Here is a 26059-nt window from a genome sequence, read left to right as displayed (position 1 = left end):
GACCCTCATATACTTCTAAACCCTGACAAGATACCTGGGAACCAAAAGGAAGAACACAGCAGGTGTCCTCTCGGCCCCGCTCGGCCCCGCTCGGCACCGCTCGGCCACTCTCGGTCTCGCTCGGCCCCTCTCGACTCCGCTCGACCCCGCTCGGCCCCGCTCGGCCCCCTTCGGCCCCTCTCGGCCTCTTTCGGCTCCGCCGCTCACGCGCCCAGGCGCCGGAGGGTGCCCTACGCCCCGCCCCTCCCTGTGGCGTTCTTCTGATACCAGTGGTTGAGGAGTCTCGAGTCTCCCCTTCGACGCAAGCGATTCTACAGCCAATTCCCGAAGCCGAGACTTGGTAGGTGCGGCGGACCATTGGAAACGTGCGGTACTTTTTTTGTTTGTTTTTGTTTTTGTTGTTAAGCTGCGCCTGTGGGGTCCCCTCTCCTTCCTATCTGTGGTCTCCAGTCACTTCGCACCTCGCTATTCCCCGACCCCTTCCTTCAGCCCAAATAAATTCAGTCGTTGTGAGAGGCCCAGGGTCTAGTTTCCTTTGGATGTAAAATCCTGAGGTAACACATACAGTGCACGAAATACGTAGTATTTTATAAGGAAAAAGTCATTTTAATTATGACGTGGCACTTGATAATTTTATAAGTATCAAATCGCGTGTTCAGGAAGTAGTTTAGAATTTCAGCTTTGGGACTGGTGCTGGAGCTGAAGTTCTTTCTCGAGTGGTAGCGAAGAGTATTACTGTCCTTTTCTGATGACTAAAAAGACTCTTCATTTGTAAAGACTTGATTACAAAGACTCTTCATTTTAGGAGATTATTTTCAGTGATGCTGGTTACTTGTATGAGCATTAGAATCAAAGAGAAATATAAAATGGTCGCAGTGCTCAGTCAGATCTCTTTGAGATCCCCCGGGACTGTAGCCTGCCAGGCTCCTGTGTCTATGGGATTTCCCAAGCAAGAATACTGGAGTGGGTCTTTGTTACCTCGCTCAGTCCTATCGGACTCTTGGCAACCCTGTGCCAGTAGGCAGGGTTTCCTGCCCTTCACCATCTCCGGAACTTGCTCAAACTCCTGTCCATCGAGTCGGTGATGACATCCAACCATCTCATCCACTTTTCTGCCTGCCTTCCATCTTTCCCAGAATCAGGGTCTTTTCCAGTGAGTTGGCTGTTCACATCAGGTAGCCAAAGTATTGGAGCTTCAGCATCAGTCCTTCCAGTGAATATTCAGGGTTGATTTCCTTTAGGATTTGTTATGGAAAAATGAGAATCCAGTGTCGCAAAGCACACCTCGGAGGACACTCAAAGACAGCGGAGTACAGTTTATTGCCCCAGCAGGTCCAAGGGGAATCGGTTCTGAACAAGGACCCTGACATTTTCGAGAGACTCGGTTTTATACCCCTCGTACTCTTGCCTGGAAAACCCCATGGATTGAGGAGCCTGGAAGGCTGCAGTGCATGAGGTCGCTGAGGGTCGGACACGACTGAGCGACTTAACTTTCACTTTTCGCTTTCATGCATTGCAGAAGGAAATGGCAACCCACTCCAGTGTTCTTGACTGGAGAATCCCAGGGACGGGGGAGCCTGGTGGGCTGCCGTCTATGGGGTCACACAGAGTCGAACACGACTGAAGTGACTCAGCAGCAGCAGCAAGTGACTGTTTACATGTTCGCAACTTTTTTTGATGTATATGATTTCGTTTTACAACATGGAGGTGTAGGGAGAACTAACAATTAAGGTTAAAGGGGAACAATAATTATACTTCATGGGGGATATCTTCATTGTGAATCTAACCTGGGCAGCCTGACCTTAACTCCAATCTTTGCTATCTATGGGGAGGGAGGTCTCCAAGGAGACCTGGTTTTACTTTAAAAATAGTTTCCTCATTCTTGGGCAAAGTCGGGGCCCAGTTCACATGCTGTCTTAAGACGGCTGACAGGCCTCAAGATGGAGTTCCTCCTGCCCTCCTCAAAGCAGCCCCAACAGACTGATGGTCTTCAGGGACTCCTCTTGCTGTACAAGAGTCTGCTCCAGCACCGCAATCCAAAAACATGAATTCTTCTATGTTCAGCCTTCTTTATGGACCAGCATTCAAAAAGCAAAACTTTGATTCTAATTTTTATATCATAGGCTCTTCAGATAAAACATTCAGTTGCTTAAGCACTGCATAAGAACATTATGAAATTTTTATTTTCTACTGTTCCCCTTACATAATTGTTGAAATGGAGATGATCTGCAATGTATATATAATATTTAAATCGTGAATAATGTTGATAATGCCATTTATCATGTTTTTAAAATAGTCCACAAAAATGTCTCCTTACCTATTACACCTTTCATACAGAGGGTTACCATATGCAGCTGTTTTTGGTTAGATATCACATCCAAAGACTCAATGGCAATATGTTAGGGGCTTCCCTGGTGGCTCAGACGGTAAAGCGTCTGCCCGCAATGCGGGAGACCCGGGTTCGATTCCTGGGTCGGGAAGATCCCCTGGAGAAGGAAATGGCAATCCACTCCAGCACTCTTGCCTGGAAAATCCCATGGATGGAGGAGCCTGATAGGCTAGAGTCCATGGGGTCGCAAAGAGTCAGACAGGACTGAGCGACTTCACTTTCACTTTAGGTGACAGGTTAAAGCAAAATCAAACAAAAAACCCGTGAATTTAATTTGAAACTGTATATGATATTAAATATTTGCTGCTGCTGCTGCTAAGTCGCTTCAGTCGTGTCCTACTCTGTGCGACCCCATAGACGGCAGCCCACCAGGCTCCCCCATCCCTGGGATTCTCCAGGCAAGAACACTGGAGTGGGTTGCCACTGCTAGGAACTTGATATTTGGAGAGAAGAAAATACAGTTGACCCTTTGTATCTGCATATCCATGGATTCAATCGAAGCATGGAAAATATTTGGGGAAGAAAATCCATGATATTCCCAAAAACACAACTTGAATTTGCCACTCATCTCAACTATTTCCATAGCACTTAACGTTATATCTGGGCTTCCCTGGTGGCTCAGATAGTAAAGAATGTGCCTGCATTGCAGGAGACATGGTTTGATCCGTGGTGAGGAAGATCCCCTGGAGAAGGAAATAGCCACCCACTCCAGTATTCTTGCTTCCCCTGTGGCTCAGACGGTAAAGCATCTGCTTACAATGCAGGAGACCCGGGATCGATCCCTGGGTCGGGAAATTCCCCTGGAGAAGGAAATGGCAACCCACTGCAGTATTCTTGCCTGGAATTTCCATGGACGGAGGAGCCCGGTAGGCTACAGTCGGTTCACTTCCAGTATTCTTGCCTGGAGAACTCCCGGGACAGAGGAGCCTGGCGGACAGAGGAGTCCGACTCCATGGGGTCGCAAAGAGTCGGTCACGATGAGCAACTAACATTACATTATTTTGAATATAGGGACCTTTGTTGTCAATGTGATGCTTTTGCTTTTTAACTTCCCTTCCAGGAAGCAGAGGTCATTTAATTTCCTGCAGTCACCTTCCTCAGAGATTACACTATTGAATTGTTCCGCCCCGCCCGCCGCGCCCCGAGGCCCCGCCAGTCTCACTTTCCCAAGGTGCAAGGCAGACCCGGCTTCCCTCCATGACCCGCACCCTGACAGCTTGTCTCCGCTTCCCCAGGCCGCCCCCGCCGTTTCACTGCTGGCCCGCGCAGCTTCCCACATCCGGAAGCGGAGAGCCGGCGGTGCAGCTGTCTTAGCGCGGCGTGTGTTTCTCTCTTTCTTAGTCACACGTGCCTCTCTCACTCGGCTTCCTTCGGTACCCGGAGCTGAGGGTCTCTGCTGACTCTAAATCCCCGCGCCCGCCCTACCAACCCCAGCAAATTCAGACGTCTCTGTGAGCGGCGAAGGGGCGCCTCCCTTTTGGTTTAAAGTCTGCACTGCAGCCGGTTCCTGCTTTTGGAATTCAGAAACGCTGCGTTTCGCACCTCCTTCCGTCTTAAAACCATTTACTGTCCCCTCTGCACTTCCTGCACCGCATAAAATTCTCTTCCACGAGGTGGGCATTTACGCTCCGCGGTCCTCAGCCTCGCCTTCTCGGTCCCTGGAAGCCACGTCCTCTCCCAGGTCCTGGGATTCTGGGGAACGCGTCCCGCTTTTGAGACCCACTCCCTCTCAGCGCCCATATCTCCTCGGCCTTGTTTCATAATGACCTTTCCCCTGATCCTGTGTCGGGGTGGGTGACCTGGGCCAACCACTTGACCCCCGTGGTTCTTCCATCCCAAATTCCACCAGGTGGAATTTGGCCTTTGCAGGAGGAGGACTTCTTGAATAAGAGGGCGACAGTGGAGAGGCAGTTCACACAGAGAGCCCGCAAAGGGGATACAAAAGTTGGAACCTTGGCTTACAGAACAGTATCCTGGTGGGAGATGAAGGGGGCTCCGCTGGCAATGCGGGAGACCTGCGCTCGATCCCTGGGTTGGGAAGATCCCCTGGAGAAGGGAACAGCTACCCACTCCAGTATTCTGACCTGGAGAATTCCATGGACTACAGCCATGGGGTCGCAAAGAGTCAGACAGGACTGAGGGACTTTCACTCACATCCAGTAATTGGAGGAGCTGAGAAAGCAAGCAAGGTGAAAGGAAGCGTAGCCACTTGGGGGTGCCAGAGAGTTGGGAGGAAGGGAGAGCAGAGATGGAGGAAGAAAGGCAGAAATTCTTGGAGATTGAGGATCATCAAGGAGGTTGGGTTAGAAGCATTTTGCAGGGAACAGATGGCAGAGAGAGGCCGGATGGGAGTCAGGGAAGAAGTAAAGAGTAGGACAGGCACAGCTGGAGAGCAGAGGAGAAGAGAAAGGGAGAGAGATGGAGAAAGAAGTAGGGAAACAGGTCAACTAAATGAAGTGGAAACAAGTAGTGTGCAGGTGGGGGAGAGGACTAGATCCAGGAGAGTGTTGAATTGGTTGGATAAGGATTATGAAGTCGTGATACATTGATTTTTGACTTACCTCATAGCTCAGTCAGTAAAGAATCTGCCTGCAATGCAGGAGACCCGAGTTAATTTCTGAGTGGGGAAGATCCTCTGCAGAAGGAAATGGCAACCCACTCCAGTATTCTTGCCTGGAGAATCCCATGGACAGAAGAGTCTGGCGGGCTACAGCCCATGGGATCGCAAGAGTCTGACACGACATAGTGACAAAACGACCACATTGATTTTGCGCTTTAGGGTCTAATAAATTTAAAACTTGCTTCTTTACATTATACAGATGAGAACTGCAAAACTTCTGTCTGTAAGGCTTGTGCATTTTCTAATTATTTGTATTAAAAGATACATGTGCAGAACCGACTCTCTTACTACATGGTGCCTTTTCCAGGAACATTAAACATATTCTTTGTGATCCTTTTCCTTTTTGCTTTCTCCTTTCTTTCCAGTTAATTCTTTTTGTAGCTTGGGATAGATTAGATCATTCAATACCTAGATCATTCAATACCCACTTTCTTGTAAAGAATTATTCGCTTCTGAAATAAAATTTGTTGCCCTCCTGTAATTAATTCGTGTCATTGTTTTCTAGGTATGCTATGTTCTCAAATGTTTTTTTTTCACTTGACACCATAATTCTTCAGTGGAAAAATTTTTAACAAGCGGATTCACTTTAGGTTTGTTTCATGTTTATTTGAGGCCCATTTGCTGTTTCTTCTTGATATATTTTCAAAGCATTTTTTTGGTAACTAGTAAATAGATGTAGACTGTTTTGATGAGTACTTAGGAAGAATGCCAGTGATCTTTTATATTAAGAGTGATGACCTAATTTAAGCAGTTAGTCTATATTCCATTTTCCTCTCTTTTATGTGATCTGGTAACTAGTGAGCAATGAGGTGATCTGATGATGTTTGCCTCAGGTCTAGAATCTGAGCAACAGTGACCTCTGAAATGATTGGCCAAATTGGGTGTGTGACTGTGTGTGGCAGTTCTTCTTGGAGGGAGAGCCCAGGTGTTATTAGAATTTGAAATGGGTCCCAGTTTTGCAAAATGAAAAAGGACAACAGTCGGATGGAGGCAGGAACATATGCTTAGAGTTAGATTATCAGCAGATGTCTTCTGTGAATAAGGGTTAATCTGCAGGGAGGCCTCCCACCTCCACTGGCTTCCCCGTGTCCTCAGGGCAGCATCCTGACTCCTCAGGTGGCTCCACAGCCCTTTGTCACCCTCAGGTCACTGCCAGTGTCTCCAGCCTCATCCTTGGAGCTGACCCCGTTCTCATGGTCAGTCTGTCCTGGTCACATTCACTTAGTCCTTGTTCATAGACACCAAAACCTTCTCTGTCTCAAATCTTAGTTTCTACGCCTGCTTTTTTGGTCATTAAATCACCGTGGCCCTTGCTCTTTCTGTTCTTTCAGGTCTAGGCCAGCGAGGTCTCCCCATCTCCTTCCCATATTAACCAGGTTTGCTGCCCCTATATTAATCACCTTCATCAGAAATGCCCTTGTCCTTTGACTGTTGGAGTCTTTCCTCTTTTCCCTTCATTGAAGGATGCACCTCTTCCTCCCTCGATGCTCACAGCATCTCGTTCTGGAGGTGAGGACTAGGAACATGGGCTGGGCTGAAGAATTCTCAGGGGAAACAGAGGGGACAGGGTAGGTGATGATGGTTCCTGTACCTCTTCTGGACATTTCAACTCTAATTGATCCTTACCCTATGTGGACACTTAATCACTGAAAAGGGAAAAGATGTGGGGCAACCTAATGAACCCGATAGATGTAGTGTCTTGAGATGTCCCCATGTTTTAGTCCACTGTGTCACAGGTCACTGCAGCCCCCAGGTTTTCTAAGCTCTGACCACCCAGGGAACATCTTGGACAGAGGCCAGTTCATCTGCTCAGAGCAGGGGATGTTGAGTTTACTGTGGTTAGAGTGGCCAGAAGGTTTGGAATCCAAGGGGATATGAAGGAGTACCCCCCCCCCCCTTCCTTAAAGACCTGGGATATGTTCCAGTTAGCTCCCACTCGGGAGAACAGGGGTCAGTGAGACTGGGGTCTCTCTATCTTTGTTAATTCTTTACTGAGCTCAATCCAACCAAATCTCAAGGGCCTGTTAAACTTTCTGATATCCCAAGTTGCGATATCTGATATCCCAAGTCAGGTTTTCCCAGGAAGGCCAGTTCCTTGGTCTCTGTACTGAGTGCCGAGTGTCCTTGGATTTGTAGCTTGTGCGCAACTCTGTTGCGATGCTCATGCCCTTGGTCTCTGCTGTTTATCCCTCTTGTTCAACCATGCATGAAGAGGTATAAAAATGGGGGAAAGTGAAGGGGAGTTTGTCAGAGTCTCCAGGAGGCTTGTGGGAGCAAGAGTAGGCCTCTGGATGAACCCAGTGAATTGGGGGTGTGGTATGTATATGTGTGTGTGTGAGAGAGAGAGAGACATTCATACTTGTGGGATTACAGGGTGTGTGGAACTGTTGACAAAGGTGGCCTCAGTTCTACCTGGAGGACCTGAATGTGGGCTCATGGCCAATTGTGGGCTGCGTGGAATGGTGGGTGTGCCATAGTGTCTTAGCTCAGTTTCCCTGGGACACAGATGCTGTGACTGAGGTTTGCATGACTGGGTTTCATTGGGAAACAAATGATCACACCTCTGAAGGAAGGAAGGAAGGAAGGAAGGAAGTGGAATTGGGAAGAGGCCTGTTACTCTGCCACGTGTTAGAATCAAGGCCTGAGCTGAGTCCACAGAGAGGTCTGGGTGCAGGAGGATGGGCATAGTGGTCCCAGAGAAGGGGGAGGGGATCCAGGAGGTGCCCCACAGCACCCCCTCCACACAGTGGATTTTCTGGTGTCTTTAGGGAGGGCAAGAATCAGACCCGTAGAATAACTGTCATTAAAATTCAGGAGATCACTTTGTGGATTACCTGTAGTTTTTCTGTTAGTTTAAGTTACTAATGAAGAAGATTTCAGATGGAAGGTAAAAAAAGAGAAGTTGGTGTGTTCCTGGGAAGATGTTGAAGTTGCACTGGGGCGTGTGCATCAGCCTACACATCTGTCTTGTGTTATTAGATTTTGGTGATGACAGTTTGGGGCTGCTGGGGTCACTGTGACTGATAAGATGTCTTGAGTCTGGTTGGTGTTTGGGCGTCTTCGTGTGTATTATTCCATCATTAACAAAGGAGTTGTTAAGGCTTGGAACCTTCTGGGGATTGCCTAGCAGCATGGGTGGATTATTACTAGGTCTCTGGGGAGTGTGTTGGCCCAGATGCAGGTTTGGAAGTTTCTTTCAGCCTCAAAGCATAATGGTTGGACCTCAGCTTTGATGGCAGAAGACTTTTCCATGATGCAGTGAAGGCTTGTTCTTAGATTCCGAGGGTTATCAGCTCCACAGTAACCTGTAGTACAGAGGCTTATTCTGGAGATGACGCAGCTGCTACTTGTTGCTGCCAGCGCAGTGGATTCCTCTACTGCTCTCTCATCGTCTTTACAGGTCTCGGGCGTCTGCCATGTACATGCACAGTACAGTTAATGGTTGGAAACGGTTGAAGGCAAGTAAATGGTACATGGAAAACAGTATGGAGTTACCCAAAGATTAAAAATAGAACATGCATAGGATCGCGCAATCTCACTTCTAATTACATAGCTGAGAAAAGCAAAATTTTTAAAAACTGTTTATGTATTTGGCTTTGCCTGCGTCCTGCAGGATCTTTGGTTTCAGTGCACCGACTTTCTAGTGTGGTGCTTGGGCTTAGTCCCTCCGCCGCCTGTGGGATCTTAGTTCCCCCACCAGCGATTGAGCCCACATCCCCCACAGAGCTAGGCAGATTCTTAACCACTGGGCCACCAGGGAAGTCCTGTGCAAAAAATCAGTATTTTGCAGGAGTAACCTGCACTCCCGTAACCCATACTATATGGTTCACAACAGCCATGTGTTGTAGAAACAACCTGAATGTCTGTTCTCGGCTGAGTGGATGATGAAACCGTGATGTGTGTATGAGACAGGCTGGGTCCTGGGACCTTTTACTGCAGTTCTCTTACCTGGATGAACGTCTTCTCGGGCAACAGACCTCAAAGAAAGTGTAATTGAACAAAAGTATAACCACATTCATGAGCGGACAGCAATTCTGAACAATGAGTAAAAAGACCACAAACCAAGCTTGATTTCTGAGGCTCCAGAAGCAAAAGCAGGTCACTTCCCGTGATCCCGGCTCACAGCACCTCCGGGGGGCCTGAGGCAGACCAGATCACCTCAGCTTCCTTCCAGCCATAAGCAAAGGGATCAGCTCACCCCCCTTTTTGGGAGGACCAGGGGCACACACTTCTTTTTCTGTCTCTCCTTACTGCAACAAGAGTCCCAATAAAGCCTTTCTTGAAATTCCCCTCTGGTCTCATAACTATTTCTATTGATTAAAGAGCCCCAGGATCCAGGTTGAAAACATGTAAGTGTAAGTGTTAGTCACTCAGTCATTCAGACTCTTTGCGACCCCAGGGACTGTACCCTGCCAGGCTCCTCTGTCCATGGAATTCTCTAGGCAAGAATACTGGAGTGGGTTGCCATTCCCTTCTCCAGGGGATCCTTCCAACCAAGGGATCAAATCTGTCTCTTCTGCATTGCTGGCAGATTCTTTACCTTCTGAGCTCCCAGGGAAGTCCTCATGGGTAACCCAGGCAAATATACACACATATTTGTAATGGCATATTCAGTTCAGTTCAGTTCAGTTGCTCAGCCATGTCTGCCTCTTTGCCAGCTCATGGACTGCAGCATGCCAGGCTTCCCTGTCCATCACCAACTCCCAGAACTTACTCAAATTCATGTCCATCGCATCGGTGATGCCATCCAACCGTCTTACCCTCTGTCATCACCTTCTCCCACCTTCAGTCTTTCCCAGCATCAGGGTTTTTACCATTGACTTGGTTCTTTGCATCAGGTGGCCAAAATATCGGAGTTTCAGCTTCAGTATCAATGATTCCAAGGAATAGTCAGGAATGATTTCCTTTAGGATTGACTGGTTGGATTTCCTTGCTGTCCAAGGGACTGTCAAGAGTCTTCTCCAACAGCAGAGTGCAAAACCATCAATTCTTCGGCTCTCAGCTTTCTTTATACTCAACTCTCACATCCATAGATGAGTACTAGAAAAACCATAGCTTTGAGTAGATGGACCTTTGTTAGTAAAGTAATGTCTCTGGTTTTTAATATGCTGTCTAGGTTGGTCATACACATAGCTTTTCTTCCAAGGAGCAAGCGTTTTTTAATTTAATTGGTGCACTCATCATATGCAGTGATTTTGGAGCCCCCCAAAATAAAGTCTAACACTGTTTCCACTGTTTCCCCTGCTGTTTGCCATGAAGTGATGGGACCTGATGCCATGATCTTAGTTTTCTGAATGTTGACTTTTAAGCCAACTTTGTCATTCTCTCACTTTCATCAAGATGCTCTTTAGTTCTTCTTCACTTTCTGCCATAAGGGTGGTGTCATCTGCATACCTTAGGTTATTGATATTTCTCCCGGCAATCTTGATTCCAGCTTGTGCTTCATTCAACCCAGCATTTCGCATGATGGGCTCTGCATGTACGTTAAGTAAGCAGGGTAATAGTATAGAGTCTTGACTAACTCCTTTCCCAATTTGGAACCAGTCTGTTATTCCATGTCCAGTTCTAACTGTAGCCTCTTGACCTGCATACAGATTTCTCTGGAGGCAGCTCAGGTGGTCCAGTGTTCCCATCTCTTTAAGATTTTTCCACAGGGGCTCAGGAAGGGGGTGTGTTGAGCATATGCATTAAACAGCATGTTTTCAACTTTCATGATAGAACTGTGAAGACTCATGGACGAAGGAGCCCAGAAGAGGAAAGAACAGGAGTCAGGCATGGCTCTTTCTCAGGTAGGGTCATATTCTCAGTGGATTCTCACACTGCCTTCCTGAAATGCCCTTCTCTGGACTCGCTAATCGTGTCTGACTCTGAAGTATCCTGTCTGACTCCAGTACACACGCACTCACCTGGGGCCTTCCCTCAGGGCCTGTCATCTCCACTTAGATCCCGTCTCCCCATGACCCGGTGACGTGGACCTTGTGAGGAGGCTCCCGTGAGCACCATCCTGGGCAGGGCTTCTCACCCATGGGTTGGAGACAGGGTCTCGGTGCTGTTGGGCAGCAGGGGTTGCTTAGGGCCCATCTGGATGCGCTGTCTGCTCTCTTTTAACCAGGGTGAAGAAGCTGTATATGGACCTCAGGTATTAACATGTACAGTATCGGTAAAATCTGCCAAAGAGGCCAATGAGGGGAAATCAGTTCTGACTTTTTATAGTACATTTAAAACTAAATGAGCACCTCCTTGAAAACTTAAGTTTTTGGGAATGGAATGGAATGTTCAGAAAGAGATGTCAGGGCTAGGGAGTGTTTCGTTACACCGTCTAATTTAAACTGTGAAATCAGGCTTACTAATTTTTTTTTCTTTCTTTTTTGACCACATGATGCAGCTTCCAAGGTCTTAGTTCGCTGAGTAGGGATTGAACCTGAAACCGTGCAGTGGAAGTGAGGGATCTTAACCACTGGACCATGAGGGAATTCTCCAACTTTACTAGTCTTGATTCAGTATTTTCTTAATGGAATAAAATAATAAATTGTGGAGTTTATTAATAAGTACATACCTAAAATTAATGATAAAAATCACATTATTATTTTAAAAATATATTTATTTCCTGTACTGTATCTTCATTGCTTCAGTGTCTTTTCCCTAGTTCTGGCGAGTGGTGGCCACTCTCTGGTTGCAGTGCACACGCTTCTCATTGCAGTCGCTTCTCTTGTGTTGCAGCCCAGGCTCTAGAGCGCGCCGGCTTCATTAGTTTCACCTCCTGGGCTCTACAGCTCTGTCTCAGGAACTGAGACTCATCGTCTTAGTTGCCTCTCAGCATGTGGGATCTCAGACCAGGCAAAAACCCACATCTCTTGCATTGCCCAGTGGATTCTTTACCATACACCGTAGGGAGGGCCACATATTTTTAAATACAGGTATTTTATAAAGATTGGAAGAAATCTTCTGTGTGTTATTTTCTGCTTGTATTACTTTTAATTTTTTTTGAACTAGAATAAGATAATGTTGACGAATTCCTGGTGGTACAGTGGCTAAGAATATGCCTGCCAACGTAGGGTGCGTGGGTTCCATCCCACGTCCGGGAAGATGCCTCAGAGCAGCTAAGCCCATGGGCCACAACGACTGAGCCTGTGCCCTAGAGCCCGGGAGCCAAAACTATGGATGCCTGCACTGTCTAGAGCCTGTGGTCCAAAACAAGAGAAGCCACTGCAAGGAGAAGCCCGGGCACTGCAGCTGCAACTAGAGAAAGCCCACTCACAGCAATGAACACCCAACATAAGCAAAATAAGTAAGCTTTGAAAAAGAAATAGAATGTTGACAGTTACTGAATGAAGAAGTAAAATGAAAGAAGAGAATGGGAACCCACTCCAGTATTCTTGCCTGGAGAATTCCATGGATAGAGGAGCTGGAGGGCTGCCGTCAGCGGGGTTGCAAAGAGTCTGGCATGAGTAAGCAGGTAAAGAACAACTTCCACACACAGTAGATTGAGCTCTGAAAAACAAATCTAAGTGTCTAGCTTTCCTCCTGCAGATTCTTCAGTGACTTCCAGTAGCTTTTGGAATAAAGTCCCAAATCCATAGATCTTGCATAAATTAGCCTCTGCCTGGCATCACCCCATGTACATTCCCTGTGTGCCAGTCATACTGGCTGACTTTCTGTTCAGTGAATATCTTCCTGCCTCAGAGCCGGCACTCAGGCTGTTCTCTCTGCTTGCAACACTCTTCTGTTTCCCACCTTGCCAATCCTAAGTGTTTCTTCCTCACAGAGACCTTGTCTGATTTCTCAGTGTAGCTTAGACTTTCTGTTTAATCTTGTCTTAGCACCAGGCCTGTGTCAGAGCACTTATTTCAGTAGTAACGTTAAAATTGTGGATGAAATCGGCTGGCTGGCTGCTAGATGATGAAATTGGCTGGCTGGCTGCTAGACTGTAAGCTCCATCATGTTCACTGCTGTATTTCAAGTTTGACGCACAAAGCTGACGCTGAATGAATTTTGATAGAAGGAAAGAAAAAAAATAAAGACAACTCTTTTTGTTTAAATCAATTGTGTGTTTACACATGCATGCATGAATGCATGGATATATAACTCTGTGGTTTTATTACAAAAACATCCTCTCATAAATAATGGTGTATTCTTTGTAGCAGTTTCAGTTCTATCTTAAGTGTATTTCATGGTGTTAAGTTTTTTCTGCATCATCACATGAATGATGTAAATTGTAGTAAGATTACTGACATTGTGTGGGTCGCGATGGGAGAGGGTGTGACCCTGTATTGTGACCATTTATGCTGTTCTATTGTATTTCAGCTTCCTTGAACTTGTTTCAGGTATTTTCAGGAAACTCTCTGTGGATGCTCTTTCCTTCTCTGGTAGTTAACTGGTTGATTCTTTAGGTTCAGTTGTCACTCCCAACCACCTGAGCTCAGGTACTGTTGGCTTATTTCTTAACAGTTTGATCTGAGCAATTACTTAGAGTGACAGAATTTACTCCTCAGGGTGACTGCAGCCATGAAATTAAAAGACGCTTACTCCTTGGAAGGAAAGTTATGGCCAACCTAGATAGCATATTGAAAAGCAGAGACATTACTTTGCCAACAAAGGTCCATCTAGTCAAGGCTATGGTTTTTCCAGTGGTCATATATGGATGTGAGAGTTGAACTGTGAAGAAAGCTGAGTACCGAAGAATTGATGCTTTTGAACTGTGGTGTTGGAGAAGACTCTTGAGAGTCCCTTGGACTGCAAGGAGATCCAACGAGTCCATTCTGAAGGAGATCAGCCGTGGGATTTCTTTTGAAGGAATGATGCTAAAGTTGAAACTCCAGTACTTTGGCCACCTCATGCGAAGAGTTGACTCATTGGCAAAGACTCTGATGCTGGGAGGGATTGGGGGCAGGAGGAGAAGGGGATGACAGAGGATGAGATGGCTGGATGGCATCACTGACTCAATGGATGTGAGTCTGAGTGAACTCCGGGGGTTGGTGATGGATAGGGAGGCCTGGCGTGCTGCAATTCATGATGTCGCAGTGTAGGACACAACTGAGTGACTGAACTGAACTGAACTGAAGGTGGACACAGATCTTTCTCTAACATGGTGTTATGTTGATGACAAGTTCATCCGTGTAAAGTCTTTAGGATAATGCTTAGTTTGTAGGAATTGCTGAAACATCTGTTGTCAGTGTGATGATGTCATCATCATCACAATGTGTGTTCTTTAAAAGTCAGTGTGTTTTCATGTTCATCGCAGCACTATTTATAATAGCCAGGACATGGAAGCAACCTAGATGTCCATCAGCAGATGAATGGATGAGAAAGCTGTGGTAGATTTACACAATGGATTATTACTCATCCATTAAAAAGAATACATTTGAATCAGTTTGATTCAATTCAAATTCAATTCAAATCAATTTGAATCAGTTCTAATGAGGTGGATGAAACTGGAGCCTATTATACAGAGTGAAGTAAGCCAGAAAGAAAAACACCAAAACAGCATACTAACATATATATATGGAATTTAGAAAGAAGGTAACGCTAACCCTGTATGTGAGACAGCAAAAGAGACACAGATGTATTGAACAGTCTTCTGGACTCTATGCGAGAAGGCGAGGGCAGGATGATATTGGAGAATGGCACTGAAACGTAAAATATCATATGTGAGACAGATCAGTAGTCCAGGTTTGATGCATGATACAGGGTGCTTGGGGGTGGTGCACTGGGATGACTCAGAGGGATGGGATGGGGAGGGAGGTGGGAGGGGGGTTCAGGATGGGGAACACATATACGCTCATGCCGGATTCAAGTCAATGTATGGCAAAACCAATACATATTGTAAAATTAATTAATTAAAAAATAAATAAAGTCACTGTGGACTTTGTCATCTCTAAAGACAACAGTCTTGCTGTAACTCATCTAGATAGTGAATGCCACTCAGTCATGTCCGACTTTTTGTGACCCCAGGGATGGTGCCTAGCAGGCTCTGCCGACCATGGGATTTTCCAGGCAAGAATACTGAAGTGGGCTGCAATTTCCTTCTCCAGTGGACTTTCCCAACCCAGGGGTCAAAGCTGGGTCTCCTGCATTGCAGACAGATGCTTTACCATCTGATCCACCAGGGAAGCTAAAGTAAACTTAATTAATTAAAAAATAAATAAAGTCACAGTGGACTTTGTCATCTCTGAAGACACCAGTCTTGCTGTAACTCATCTAGATCGTGAATGCCACTCTGTGTTGAATGTTAACACTTCTGCATAGACAACCCAGTCTTGGTTTTAATTTCTGTATTTTTCATGTATTGTCCACATACATGACAAATTCCTGTTGATTGCAGGATATCATAATCTTAGGAAAAAGAGGAAATTATAAATTCGATTGCAGACCAACAGTTTGCTTCAAGCAGCTTTTAAAGTATCTGTCAGAGTACTACTTCATCTGAATTGAGCGTTACCCCTCTCACCTCTTCTCATTTTGTGTGAAACTAAGAATCTTCCTCAGGGCCCATTGGTGAAATGTGTTTTCATTTCAGGCACAGTTGACCTTCAAGGATGTGTTCATAGATTTCACTCCCGAGGAGTGGGAATGCCTGGACCCTGCCCAGAGGACCTTGTACAAGGACGTGATGGTGGAGACCCTCGGGAACCTGCTGTCTGTGGGTGAGGATCACTTCCCTCTGAAGTGGGGATCTGCCCTGGGGTACCTCTGCATGTTCCCTCTTTACCTTTTGAGATCTCCCGTTTTTCTTGACTAAGCTCAAAACCTTGTTGACTCACACATGTAAAGCTTCCTGATTGGCATCAGGAGTTTAAACTTGTCTTTCCTTCAGGTGACCTGCCCACTGTGTGATGCACAAGGAGTTTCTCCACAGCTTGAGTGTTTATAAAGCTGATTTCAAACTTTGAAATATCCAGTTGCCTGTTTTCTAGCCCTGTGTTCTTGGTTCAGTAGTTCTTAGATAGGAACTAGATACCTGCTGCATGTTGTACTGTATATTATACTTTTCCCTGTGCATTCAGAAGGAGACAGATAGTAAATTCATTTGAGAAGTATTTTTCTGTCGGTTTATAATATCCTCACTCCTTGGCTGACAAAAGAACTGCATTCTACACCTGCCTATGCAGGAGACACGGGTTCGATCCTTGGTCTGGGAAGATCCCACATGTCACAGAGCAGCTACGCCTCTGTGCCTCAACTACAAGCCAGCACTCTAGAGCCTGGAAGCTGCAACTACTGAGCCCACATGGGACAACTCCTGAAGCCCATGCACCCAGGAGAAGCCGCAGCAAGTGAGGAGCACGAGCACTGCAACTGGAGTGTAGCCCCTACTTGCTCAACTTGGGGAAAAGACAAAGCAGCAGCAATCACTCACCCCTGCCAAAGGAAATGAATACACCGATGTATTAAAAATAACAGATGCATTTTTAAAAAAAAAAAAAGAGGTTGGATTCTGGAAGAAGCCACAGTATATGGCATTACTTCCAAGTAGGAAGTTCTGTTTCTGATCTGAACATTATCTCCATTCTTGTGGCACAAGGAAGAAGACCCCTGGATTGTGGAGAATGAAGTGCTAATAGCAAAAATCCAGACGAGTGGGAAAGTATCCACAGTGTGATCACAGGTCAACTGTCACAAGGACAGAGAGGAAGCCACGCCGTTCATGGTGTTTGGGAAACTCTCCAAGTGGGAGAGTTCTGTGAGAATACATATGTTTAATGTTTGTGAACTCTCACAGGATATTTTTCTTCTCCCTAACTTACAGCTCTGTTCTTTGACATGTGAAATGTACAGCACCCTCCAGTGGTGCTGTAGCACCCACAGAGATGAAGGCAAGATATTTTTTTTTTTTTTGGCCTGTACTGGGTCTTTTTTGCTATGTGGTCTTTTGTCTATTTGAGACGAGAGAGGTCTATTCTCTAGAGTGGGAAGCACAGTTACTCATTGTAGTGGCTTCTTTTGTTGTGAAGCACAGGCCCTAGGCACACGGGCTTGAGTAGTTTTACCACACAAGCTCAGTATCTGTGGCTCATCAACTTAGTCTCCGTGACATGTGAGATCTTCCTAGAACAAGAATCAAACCCATGTCTCCTGCATTACTAAGCAGATTCTTACCATGGAGCCACCAGGATGTTAGGGAAATTAAATAAATAGTTTTGTTTAGGCTTCAAGACAAAGCAGTGCATTCCTCTGACCTAGCTTCTAGCCTGCATGGAAACTGCCCTGAATGTGAATGTCCTGACTGTCTCCTGTGAGTGCAAGTCTTGCAGCACCATAGGTAAGATAGAGGACAAATCTTGAGATTGTTCAGCCTTTGCAGGGGCCCTTGCCAACCAAGGCCCAGGCTTAGCACCATCCAAGGCCCAGGCTTAGCACCATCCAAGTTGGATCCTTCTCTCTGCCTGCTGCTAAGTCGCTTCAGTCGTATCCAACTCTGTGCAAAGCCATAGACGGCAGCCCACCAGGCTCCCCCGTCCCTGGGATTCTCCAGTCAAGAACATTGGAGTGGGTTGCCATTGCCTTCTCCAATTCTCTCTGCCTACCGTGAGGTAAATATAGGTAACTTAAAACTGCAAAAAGAAGTATGTGATTTGTGAGGATGATTATCCATATTACAATGTCACATTATATTTTGGTTGATCAAATATTCACTTTTTAAGTCGACTCTCTTTAGCCAGCCCACAGCTCCAATTGTGTCCCCATACTGCCCTTTTTCTCTCCATTCTTTGTCCTGTTGTGGCCTTACACCCCTCCCAACCCCTCTGTCTCCCTCTCCATCAGCTGGTCCCCTTCTAACTGCCCCTGTCTCTGAGGGGGGAGCGGGAGCCCAGGTTCCCCCACCCTAGCAAGTTTGTTAACCCCTTTAGATTCTTCTGATCAAAGACCCCCATCTCCCTGGAGAGACATTCCAAGATTTTTATGAGTCCTTCTGTCCCTGTTATCACAGTCAATTTGAGCACTGTTCAATCTGTGTTGTAGCCATAAAGCTGTGACTATAGAAAGGAAGGATAACTTGTTTGATACAGGATGGCCATGATGTTGTTTAGACTCTGGAGAAAACTGGTTAAGATGAATTTTTTTTTCCTTTGAAAGTGCAAAACTGGTTCTTTTTACATGTGGAATTAAAAATAGCAAGCTTGTTAAAAAGGCGTGCCAAAAACAAAGCTTAAGGTTAACCTTTGCCAGGGCTTCCCAGATTACTCTAGTGGTAAAGAACCTGCCAGCCCCTGGGAGAGACACAGGAGACGTGGATTTGATCCCTGGGTAGGGAAGATCCCCTGAAGAGTGAATGGCAACCCACTCCAGTATTCTTGCCTGGAGAGTCCCATCATGGACAGAGGAGCCTGGTGGGCTAGAGTCCACCGGGTTGCAGGGGGTTGGATAGGACTGAAGCGACCCTGCATAGCGTGCCACCTTTGCCATGTCCTTGAAATACGTAACCCATTTTTCCAGAGATTTCAGTCTTGGGCAAATTAGAATTTTAAACCATGGCGCAGGGGGGTGGGAAGAAAAGGGGAAAGAGATTTTAAATCTCAAGCAGGAAAGTATGAGAGCTCTCAAGTCTGTCGATCTGCATTTCTGTTTGTCTCAGTGTGTGTCTTTGTTTTTGGATAATATTGCTGAGGTTAATTTGTAAATGAGCTCTAATTCAATTGTTTGTAAAAAAAAAAAGTAAGCACTTTCAAACCAAACAACTACAAGAGAAATTAACCTAAATGAATTTCAGGTTCACGTGAATTGGGAAATATTCAATATTAAATATCTAGTATTAATGTTTCTTTGCTAATCTAATTAAGACAGGTCTTGAGTCTTCAACATTGTCTAATACTTTTGTTGTACCTAGGTTTAATGTTAAGCAAGTTTGTCAATAGTTAAAGTAACTCAGGTGAAGAGTTTTAAGGAAAGAATGTGAATGCAATTGGAGCTTTTAAATAAGCTCTATTAAGAATGATTATACTTTAGAAATGTCTGTCTAAAATAGTCTCTCCAGATGTGAATAACCTGAACTCCTGCTGCTGCTGCTAAGTCACTTCAGTCGTGTCCGACTCTGTGTGACCTCATAGACGGCAGCCCACCAGGCTCCCCTGTCCCTGGGATTCTCCAGGCAAGAATACTGGCGTGGGTTGCCATTTCCTTCTCCAATGCATGAAGGTGAAAAGTGAAAGTGAAGTCGCTCAGTCCTGTCCGACTCTGAGTGACCTCATGGACTGCAGCCTACCGGGCTCCTCCGTCCATGGGATTTTCCAGGCAAGAGCACTGGAGTGGGGTGCCATCGCCTTCTCCAATTAGTGCTGTTAGGTGGCACTAAAAAATAAATAAATAAAATTTATTTGTTTTTGGCTTTGTTGCTTCAGGTCTTTGTTGCTTCAGGGGATTTTCTCGACTTGCAGTGAGCAAGGGCTACCGTGTAGTTACGGTGCGTGAACTTGTCATTCTAGTGGATTCTCTTGTTGCAATGCGTGGTGTCTGTGTGTTTGCTCAGTAGTTGTGACTCCCCAGCTCTAGAGCACAGAATCATCATGTGTGCCCTACAGGCTTAGCTGTTCAGGCATGTGGGAATTTCCCAGATCAGGGATCAAACCTGTGTTCCCTGCACTACCAGGCAGATACTTTACCTCTGAGCCACAAGGGAAGCCCCAAAGCTTGTTCCTTTACATATATCTTGGAGCCAATGAACTGGGTGAGTTTAGATTACTGTGTAGATAGGGAGTTGATGTATTGAATGATTATTGTGTAAGTAGAGAATTTTTCACTTACAATATAACTAACATGAACCACTTGTTAATGTCATAAAATGCCTATATGTCTATCTACTGATAGATTTCTAAGAGGTATTTGGAAAACGGTTTATTTTTTTATTTTTTAAATTATTTTAGGGAATTCCCTGACAGTCCAGTGGATAGAATTCAGTAGTTTCACTGCAGCTAGCCTGGATTTAATCCATGGTCAGGGAACCAAGTTCTCAGAAGCCACATGGTCCACAAAAAAAAAAAAAAAAGCAAAAAAAATATATGTATAGTTTACAGAATTCTTTATTTTCTCAATGCAGTATTTTTTGAACAGTTACTAACTGCCATTTATTTTTTACATTATTCATTAGAATGCTTCTTTTGCATTGTTTACCATTCCAATGTGTTGCCTGATTGATGCTTGTTTGCTCAGTTGCTCAGTCCTGTCTGACTCTTTGTGATCTCATGGACTGTAGGCCACCAAGCTTTCCTATCCATGGAATTTTTTTAAGGCAAGAATAGTGCACTCGGTTGGGATTTCCTGCTCCAGGGGATCTTTCCAACCCAGGCATTGTATCCCCCTGTACCGTGTCTTCTGCATTGGCAGGCAGCTTGTTTACCAGTGAGTCACCTCTCTAGTCCTGTATGTTCTTTACCATTTAAATATGTATAAATATGCATAAAATGTGTACAATATACCATTAGTTTCTCCTCAATTATGAGACAGCAGTGTGTTTAGTACAAAGTAGGATGAGTTTTGAGGTCATGATGGGACAATGTGTTTTCTTTGAGAACTGACATGAGTTTGCATAAATGAATGTTTTCTGATTGTGTTTGAAACTACACTACCCTAAAATTAATTTGAATTACATATGATCATTCTTTTTTAAAGAATTCTATTCCTTTAGTTTTCTATAGTTTTGAGATCATCTTTGCGAAGATTGATAATTCTGTTAGGATGAATATGGCTTTTGGTATGAAAGTCATGTGTTTAACAAATAATTTATTTATGAATTGTAACTAATAGAATACCTGTGGTTCTTTATGTCTTGTAGATATGTCTCAGATAGATATGATCAAGAAATTACAGGCAAAAGCAGACAGTGGTAAAGGGGAAATTTTTCAAAGAGTGATGTTTGAAAGAGCTGAAAGCCTTGAAAGCAAAGATTTTCACCTCAGGAAGATGCAGGAAAATATAGATGACTTTGACTGTCTGCGGACAGATGATGAAAGAAATGACAAAGGATTGTCTACATCCCATAACAAAAACCTCACTGATGGAAGAGATCATCATAGTAGAAGTGATGCAGAAAATGGAACTTTTGAAAGGCACGGATCAAGCTTTCAGGATGAATGGCAGATGATGCAATCTGAAGGGATAATTTTTGAACGTAGTCAAGTTGTGACAGACGTCAGTGCCTCAGGTTTATCATCTCAGAGAACTCTTAATGTCTGCAAAGGCTTTTCTCATAAAGATGAGAATGCTGTTATGCATCCTTCAGAACTGTTACCAGACCATGAAACACAAAATAAAAGACCATACAAATGTAATGAGTGTGACATAACCTTTCTTCAGGACTCAGAACTCACTAGACATCAAAGAATCCATACAGGAGGAAAACCATACAAATGTGACGTGTGTGGCAAGGCTTTTAATCAAACTAGAAAACTTGCGATTCATTGCAGAATTCATACTGGAGAGAAACCACATAAATGTGATGTGTGTGGCAAGGTCTTTAAGCAAGCTGCAAAATTTTTAATTCATTGGAGATATCATATGAGAGAGAAACCATATAAATGTGATGTATGTGGCAAGGCCTTTAGTCAAACTGCAAACCTGGCAGTTCATCAAAGAATTCATACTGGAGAGAAGCCATACAAATGCAATGTATGTGGCAAGGCCTTTAGTCATAGTGCAAACCTTGCTGTTCATCAGAGAGTTCATACTGGAGAGAAACCATATAAATGTGATGTATGTGGCAAGGCGTTTAATCAGACTGCAAAACTTGGACTTCATCAGAAAATTCATACTGGAGAGAAATCTTATAAATGTGATGTGTGTGGCAAGGCATTCAGTCGTACTGGAAACCTTGCTGTTCATCGGAGAGTTCATACTGGAGAGAAACCATATAAATGTGATATATGTGGCAAGGCTTTCAGAGTAACCTCACACCTTGCTGATCATCGGAGAGTTCATACTGGAGAGAAACCGTATAAATGCAATGTATGTGACAAGGCATTTAGTCGTGCTGCAAACCTTACTGTTCATTGGAGAATTCATACTGGAGAGAAGCCATATAAATGTGATGTATGTGGCAAGGCCTTTAATCACGCTACAAGACTTCAACTTCATCAGAGAATTCATACTGGAGAGAAACCATACAAATGCAATGTATGTGAGAGGGCGTTTAGTCACACTTCAAGCCTCAGTGTTCATCGGAGACTTCATACTGGAGTGAAACCATATAAATGTGATATATGTGGCAGAGCCTTTAGTCAAACTGCAAGCCTTGCTCTTCATCGGAGTATTCATACTGGAGAGAAACCATATGAATGTGATGTATGTGGCAAGGCCTTTAATCAGACTGCAAAACTTAGACTTCATCAGAGAATTCATACTGGAGAGAAACCATATAAATGTTGTGTATGTGGCAAGGCCTTTAGTCACACTACAGGACTTGAACTTCATCAGAGAATTCATACTGGAGAGAAGCCATACAAATGCAATGTATGTGACAAGGCATTTAGTCATAGTTCAAACCTTACTGTTCATCGGAGACTTCATGCTGGAGAGAAACCATATAAATGTGATATATGTGGCAAGGGTTTCAGTGTAAGTTCAAGCCTTGCTGTTCATCAGAGAGTTCATACTGGCGAGAAACCGTATAAATGTGATGTATGTGGCAAGGCTTTTAATCAGACTGCAAAACTTGGACTTCATCAGAAAATTCATACTGGCGAGAAACCGTATAAATGTGATGTGTGTGGCAAGGCATTTAGTCGTCCTGGAAACCTTACTGTTCATCGGAGAGTTCATACTGGAGAGAAACCATATAAATGTGATATGTGTGGCAAGGCTTTCAGAGTAAGCTCAAACCTTGCTGTTCATCAGAGAGTTCATACTGGAGAGAAACCGTATAAATGTGATGTGTGTGGCAAGGCTTTTAGTCAAGCTACAGGCCTTGCAGTTCATCAGAGAATTCATACTGGAGAGAAACCATATAAATGTGATGTATGTGGCAAGGCCTTTAATCACACTACAAGACTTCAACTTCATCAGAGAATTCATACTGGAGAGAAACCATACAAATGCAATGTATGTGACAAGGCATTTATTAGTGCTGCAAACCTTACTGTTCATCGGAAACTTCATACTGGAGAGAAACCATATAAATGTGATATCTGTGGCAAAGGTTTCAGAGTAAGTTCAAACCTTGGTATTCACCGGACTGTTCATACTGGAGAGAAACCATATAAATGTGATGTGTGTGACAAGGCATTTAGTCATACTGGAAACCTTGCTGTTCATCGGAGAGTTCATACTGGAGAGAAACCATACAAATGTGATGTGTGTGGCAAAGCGTTTAGTTGTACTGGAAACCTTGCTGTTCATCGGAGACTTCATACTGGAGAGAAACCATACAAATGTGATGTGTGTGGCAAAGCGTTTAGTCGTACTGGAAACCTTGCTGTTCATCGGAGACTTCATACTGGAGAGTAACCATGTAATTATGGTATATGTGCCAAGGCTTTCACTGTAAGTTCAAGCCTTGCTGTTCATCAGACAGTTGATACTGGAGAGAAACCATATAAATGTGATATGTGTGGCAAGGCCTTTAATCACACTACAAGACTTGAACTTCATCAGAGAATTCATACTGGAGAGAAACCATATAAATGTGATATATGTGGCAAGGCCTTTAATCACACTACAAGACTTGAACTTCATCAGAGAATTCATACTGGAGAGAAGCCATGCGAATGCCATGTATATGACAAAGCATTTAGTCATACTGCAAACCTTACTGTTCATCAGAGACTTCATACTGGAGAGAAAGCATATAAATGTGATATATGTGGCAAGGGTTTCAGTGTAAGTTCAAACCTTGCTGTTCATCGGAGTGTTCATACTGGAGAGAAACCATATAAATGTGATGTGTGTGGCAAGGAGTTCAGTTATACTGGAAACCTTACTGTTCATCAGAGAGTTCATACTCGAGAGAAACCATATAAATGAGGTGTATGTGGCAGGGCTTTCAGTGTGAATGCAAACCTTGCAGTTCATCAGAGAATTCATACTGGAGAGAACCTTGCAAATATAAAAATTTTGACAAACCATTTAGGCACAGTCAACCATAACTCATCATCAGGCAGTTCAGAAAGGAGAAACCATATAAATATGATGTAAATGGCTGGTGCTTTACTTGAAATGACGAACTTAGTAACCATCAAAGAATTCATACTAGAGAGAAACATTAGAAATGTGACAGTTGTGAGAAACATATTAGTGCAAATGTCGTGAGTGTGACAAAGCCTTTAGTCAAGTGTCTAGGCCTTATAATTCATCAGAGAATTCATAGTGTATTGAAAACATACAAGTGAAATGAACGTGTCAGAGTTTCTAGTGCATGTTCAGCATTAACTGCCCATTAGGCAGTTCATACATAAGAGAAACCATGTAAATGTTATTTATGTGGCAAACCATTCAGTGATAAGAAATGACATTGCAGATCATCTGAGAATCCATTCTGCAGTGAAAACTTACACATGTAGACAATACAATAAAATATATCAACTTTCTGACCCTCAGAAAATTCAAACTGTAGGAAAACTACACAAATGTGTTAGGTGTGGGAAAGCTTTGATTATCTGTTCAGCCTAACTCACCATCCGTTAATTATTTTTTCTTTTTTTACAATAGTGTGATGGTTTTTGCTATATATGAACATGAATAGGCCGTAGGCGTACATATGTGCACTCCCGCCTGAACCCACCTCTCTCCCCACTGTATCCCTCTAGATTGTCCGAGAGCACTTGCTCGTACATCACACTCCCACTGGCTCTTTTACATATGGTAATATACATGTTTCAGTGCTAATCTCTTAAACCCTGCCATCCTATTTCTTTTTTTTTTTCAATAGGTTTTCCTTAGTGTTGCTTTTTCTATCCACATGTTATGACCCAGTTTTAATGTTCAGTTTACATTTCTTTCCTGCTTTACACTAACAAATACATAAGTCAATGGGTTATTTTGAAACTTTTGTAACATTAAAATGCATGTAGGCGATGACAGGGAACATAGTGGGTGCCCTGTAAATGTAAAGAAAGACAGTTACTTTAGGACTTGAGTTCAGTCAGATAATACACATAGAAACATTTACAGATAGTGCCAAGTTGATAATTTTGGTGAAAAAAATTCTAGTGTCTTCTTAAGACTTTATATTTTACAATGTGCTTTGTTGTCCAGAACTGACAGATCTTTGAGAAACAGACAACAAAGAAATGAGAGAAAATATATTACAATTTTTCAACAAGAAGTAAATTGCCTAATTACCATCAAGTGATCATATAGTAATCTGACATTCCATTACATTAAAGTATTCGCTTAAGTATTAAATATTATGATGTAAACAACTTTTTCTCATATAAGTATTTGAAGCTTTGTCATCATAAGCATGGAACAGAAAGTTTTATAAAGAAGTATGCATTTCTCATTAAACGTTTTTTTCTCTCTTTAATAATCTTTAAAATTTATTTTTGGCTATGCTAAGTCTTCATTTTGCTGACTTCTTTCTCTTTTTACAGCAATCAGGCTATGAATTCTCCACGTAAACTTGGCTGGGGTATGGTTGGAGACTGGCATTTTGATGCTTCTTTTGGTCAGTCCAGAGGACTCAATGTCTTTTTGGTTTTTTTTGGCTGTACTAAGCCTTTTTTTTTTTTTTTTAACTGTACGTGGGATTTCTCTAGTTGCAGCAAGCAGAAGTGACTTTCCAGTTACTTGTGTACAGGCTTCTCATTACTGGGGTTACTGTTGTTGCAGAACACAGGCTTTAGAGCACAGGCTCAGTACTTGTGTTGCACGGGCTTAGTTGCTCCGAGGCATGTGGTATCCTCTCAGACCAGGGATCAAACCTGGGTCCTATGCATTGGCAGGTAGATTATTTACCACTAGACCACCAGTAAAGTTCTACTCATTATCTTTTAACTGTGCACTATGTATGTTAATACACTGCAAACAAAATTGGGGTCATCAACCAATAACTGGGAGATCTGAAACCAGGAGAAACTCCCGCAAACTTCTCTAGACTTGCTGAAGAGGTGGGTGTACCCAAAAGA

The 26059-nt window shown here is 43.9% G+C and overlaps 1 protein-coding gene across 2 annotated transcripts; it reads left to right on the top strand.

The window, feature by feature from the left end:
* Positions 1 to 251: 251 nt before the first annotated feature.
* On the top strand, positions 252 to 23445 carry LOC133229649 (zinc finger protein 665-like). 2 transcript variants are annotated; one of them, XM_061386231.1, is made up of 4 exons: positions 252 to 340; positions 10728 to 10798; positions 15526 to 15652; positions 20776 to 23445. In XM_061386231.1, the coding sequence occupies exons 2-4, from the start codon at positions 10742 to 10744 to the stop codon at positions 23439 to 23441; spliced, it is 2850 nt and encodes a 949-aa protein (XP_061242215.1). In that variant the 5' UTR covers positions 252 to 340; positions 10728 to 10741; the 3' UTR covers positions 23442 to 23445. The 2 variants fall into 2 exon arrangements, with proteins under 2 accessions (XP_061242215.1, XP_061242216.1); XM_061386232.1 differs by having other exon boundaries at positions 283 to 370.
* Positions 23446 to 26059: the final 2614 nt, after the last annotated feature.

This window comes from Bos javanicus, chromosome 18 (genome assembly GCF_032452875.1).
Source record: "Bos javanicus breed banteng chromosome 18, ARS-OSU_banteng_1.0, whole genome shotgun sequence".
Classification (NCBI taxonomy): Eukaryota; Metazoa; Chordata; class Mammalia; order Artiodactyla; family Bovidae; genus Bos; species Bos javanicus.
Note: the sequence above shows the minus strand (reverse complement) of the source record. Positions and strands in the feature narration are given on the sequence as shown.

Coding starts and splice junctions, on each gene's coding strand:
- LOC133229649 (XM_061386231.1), top strand. CDS start 10,742: ATGGACGAAGGAGCCCAGAAGAGGAAAGAACAGGAGTCAGGCATGGCT. Junction 10,799..15,525: donor CAGGCATGGCTCTTTCTCAG/GTAGGGTCATAT, acceptor TTTTCATTTCAG/GCACAGTTGACCTTCAAGGA. Junction 15,653..20,775: donor CGGGAACCTGCTGTCTGTGG/GTGAGGATCACT, acceptor TATGTCTTGTAG/ATATGTCTCAGATAGATATG.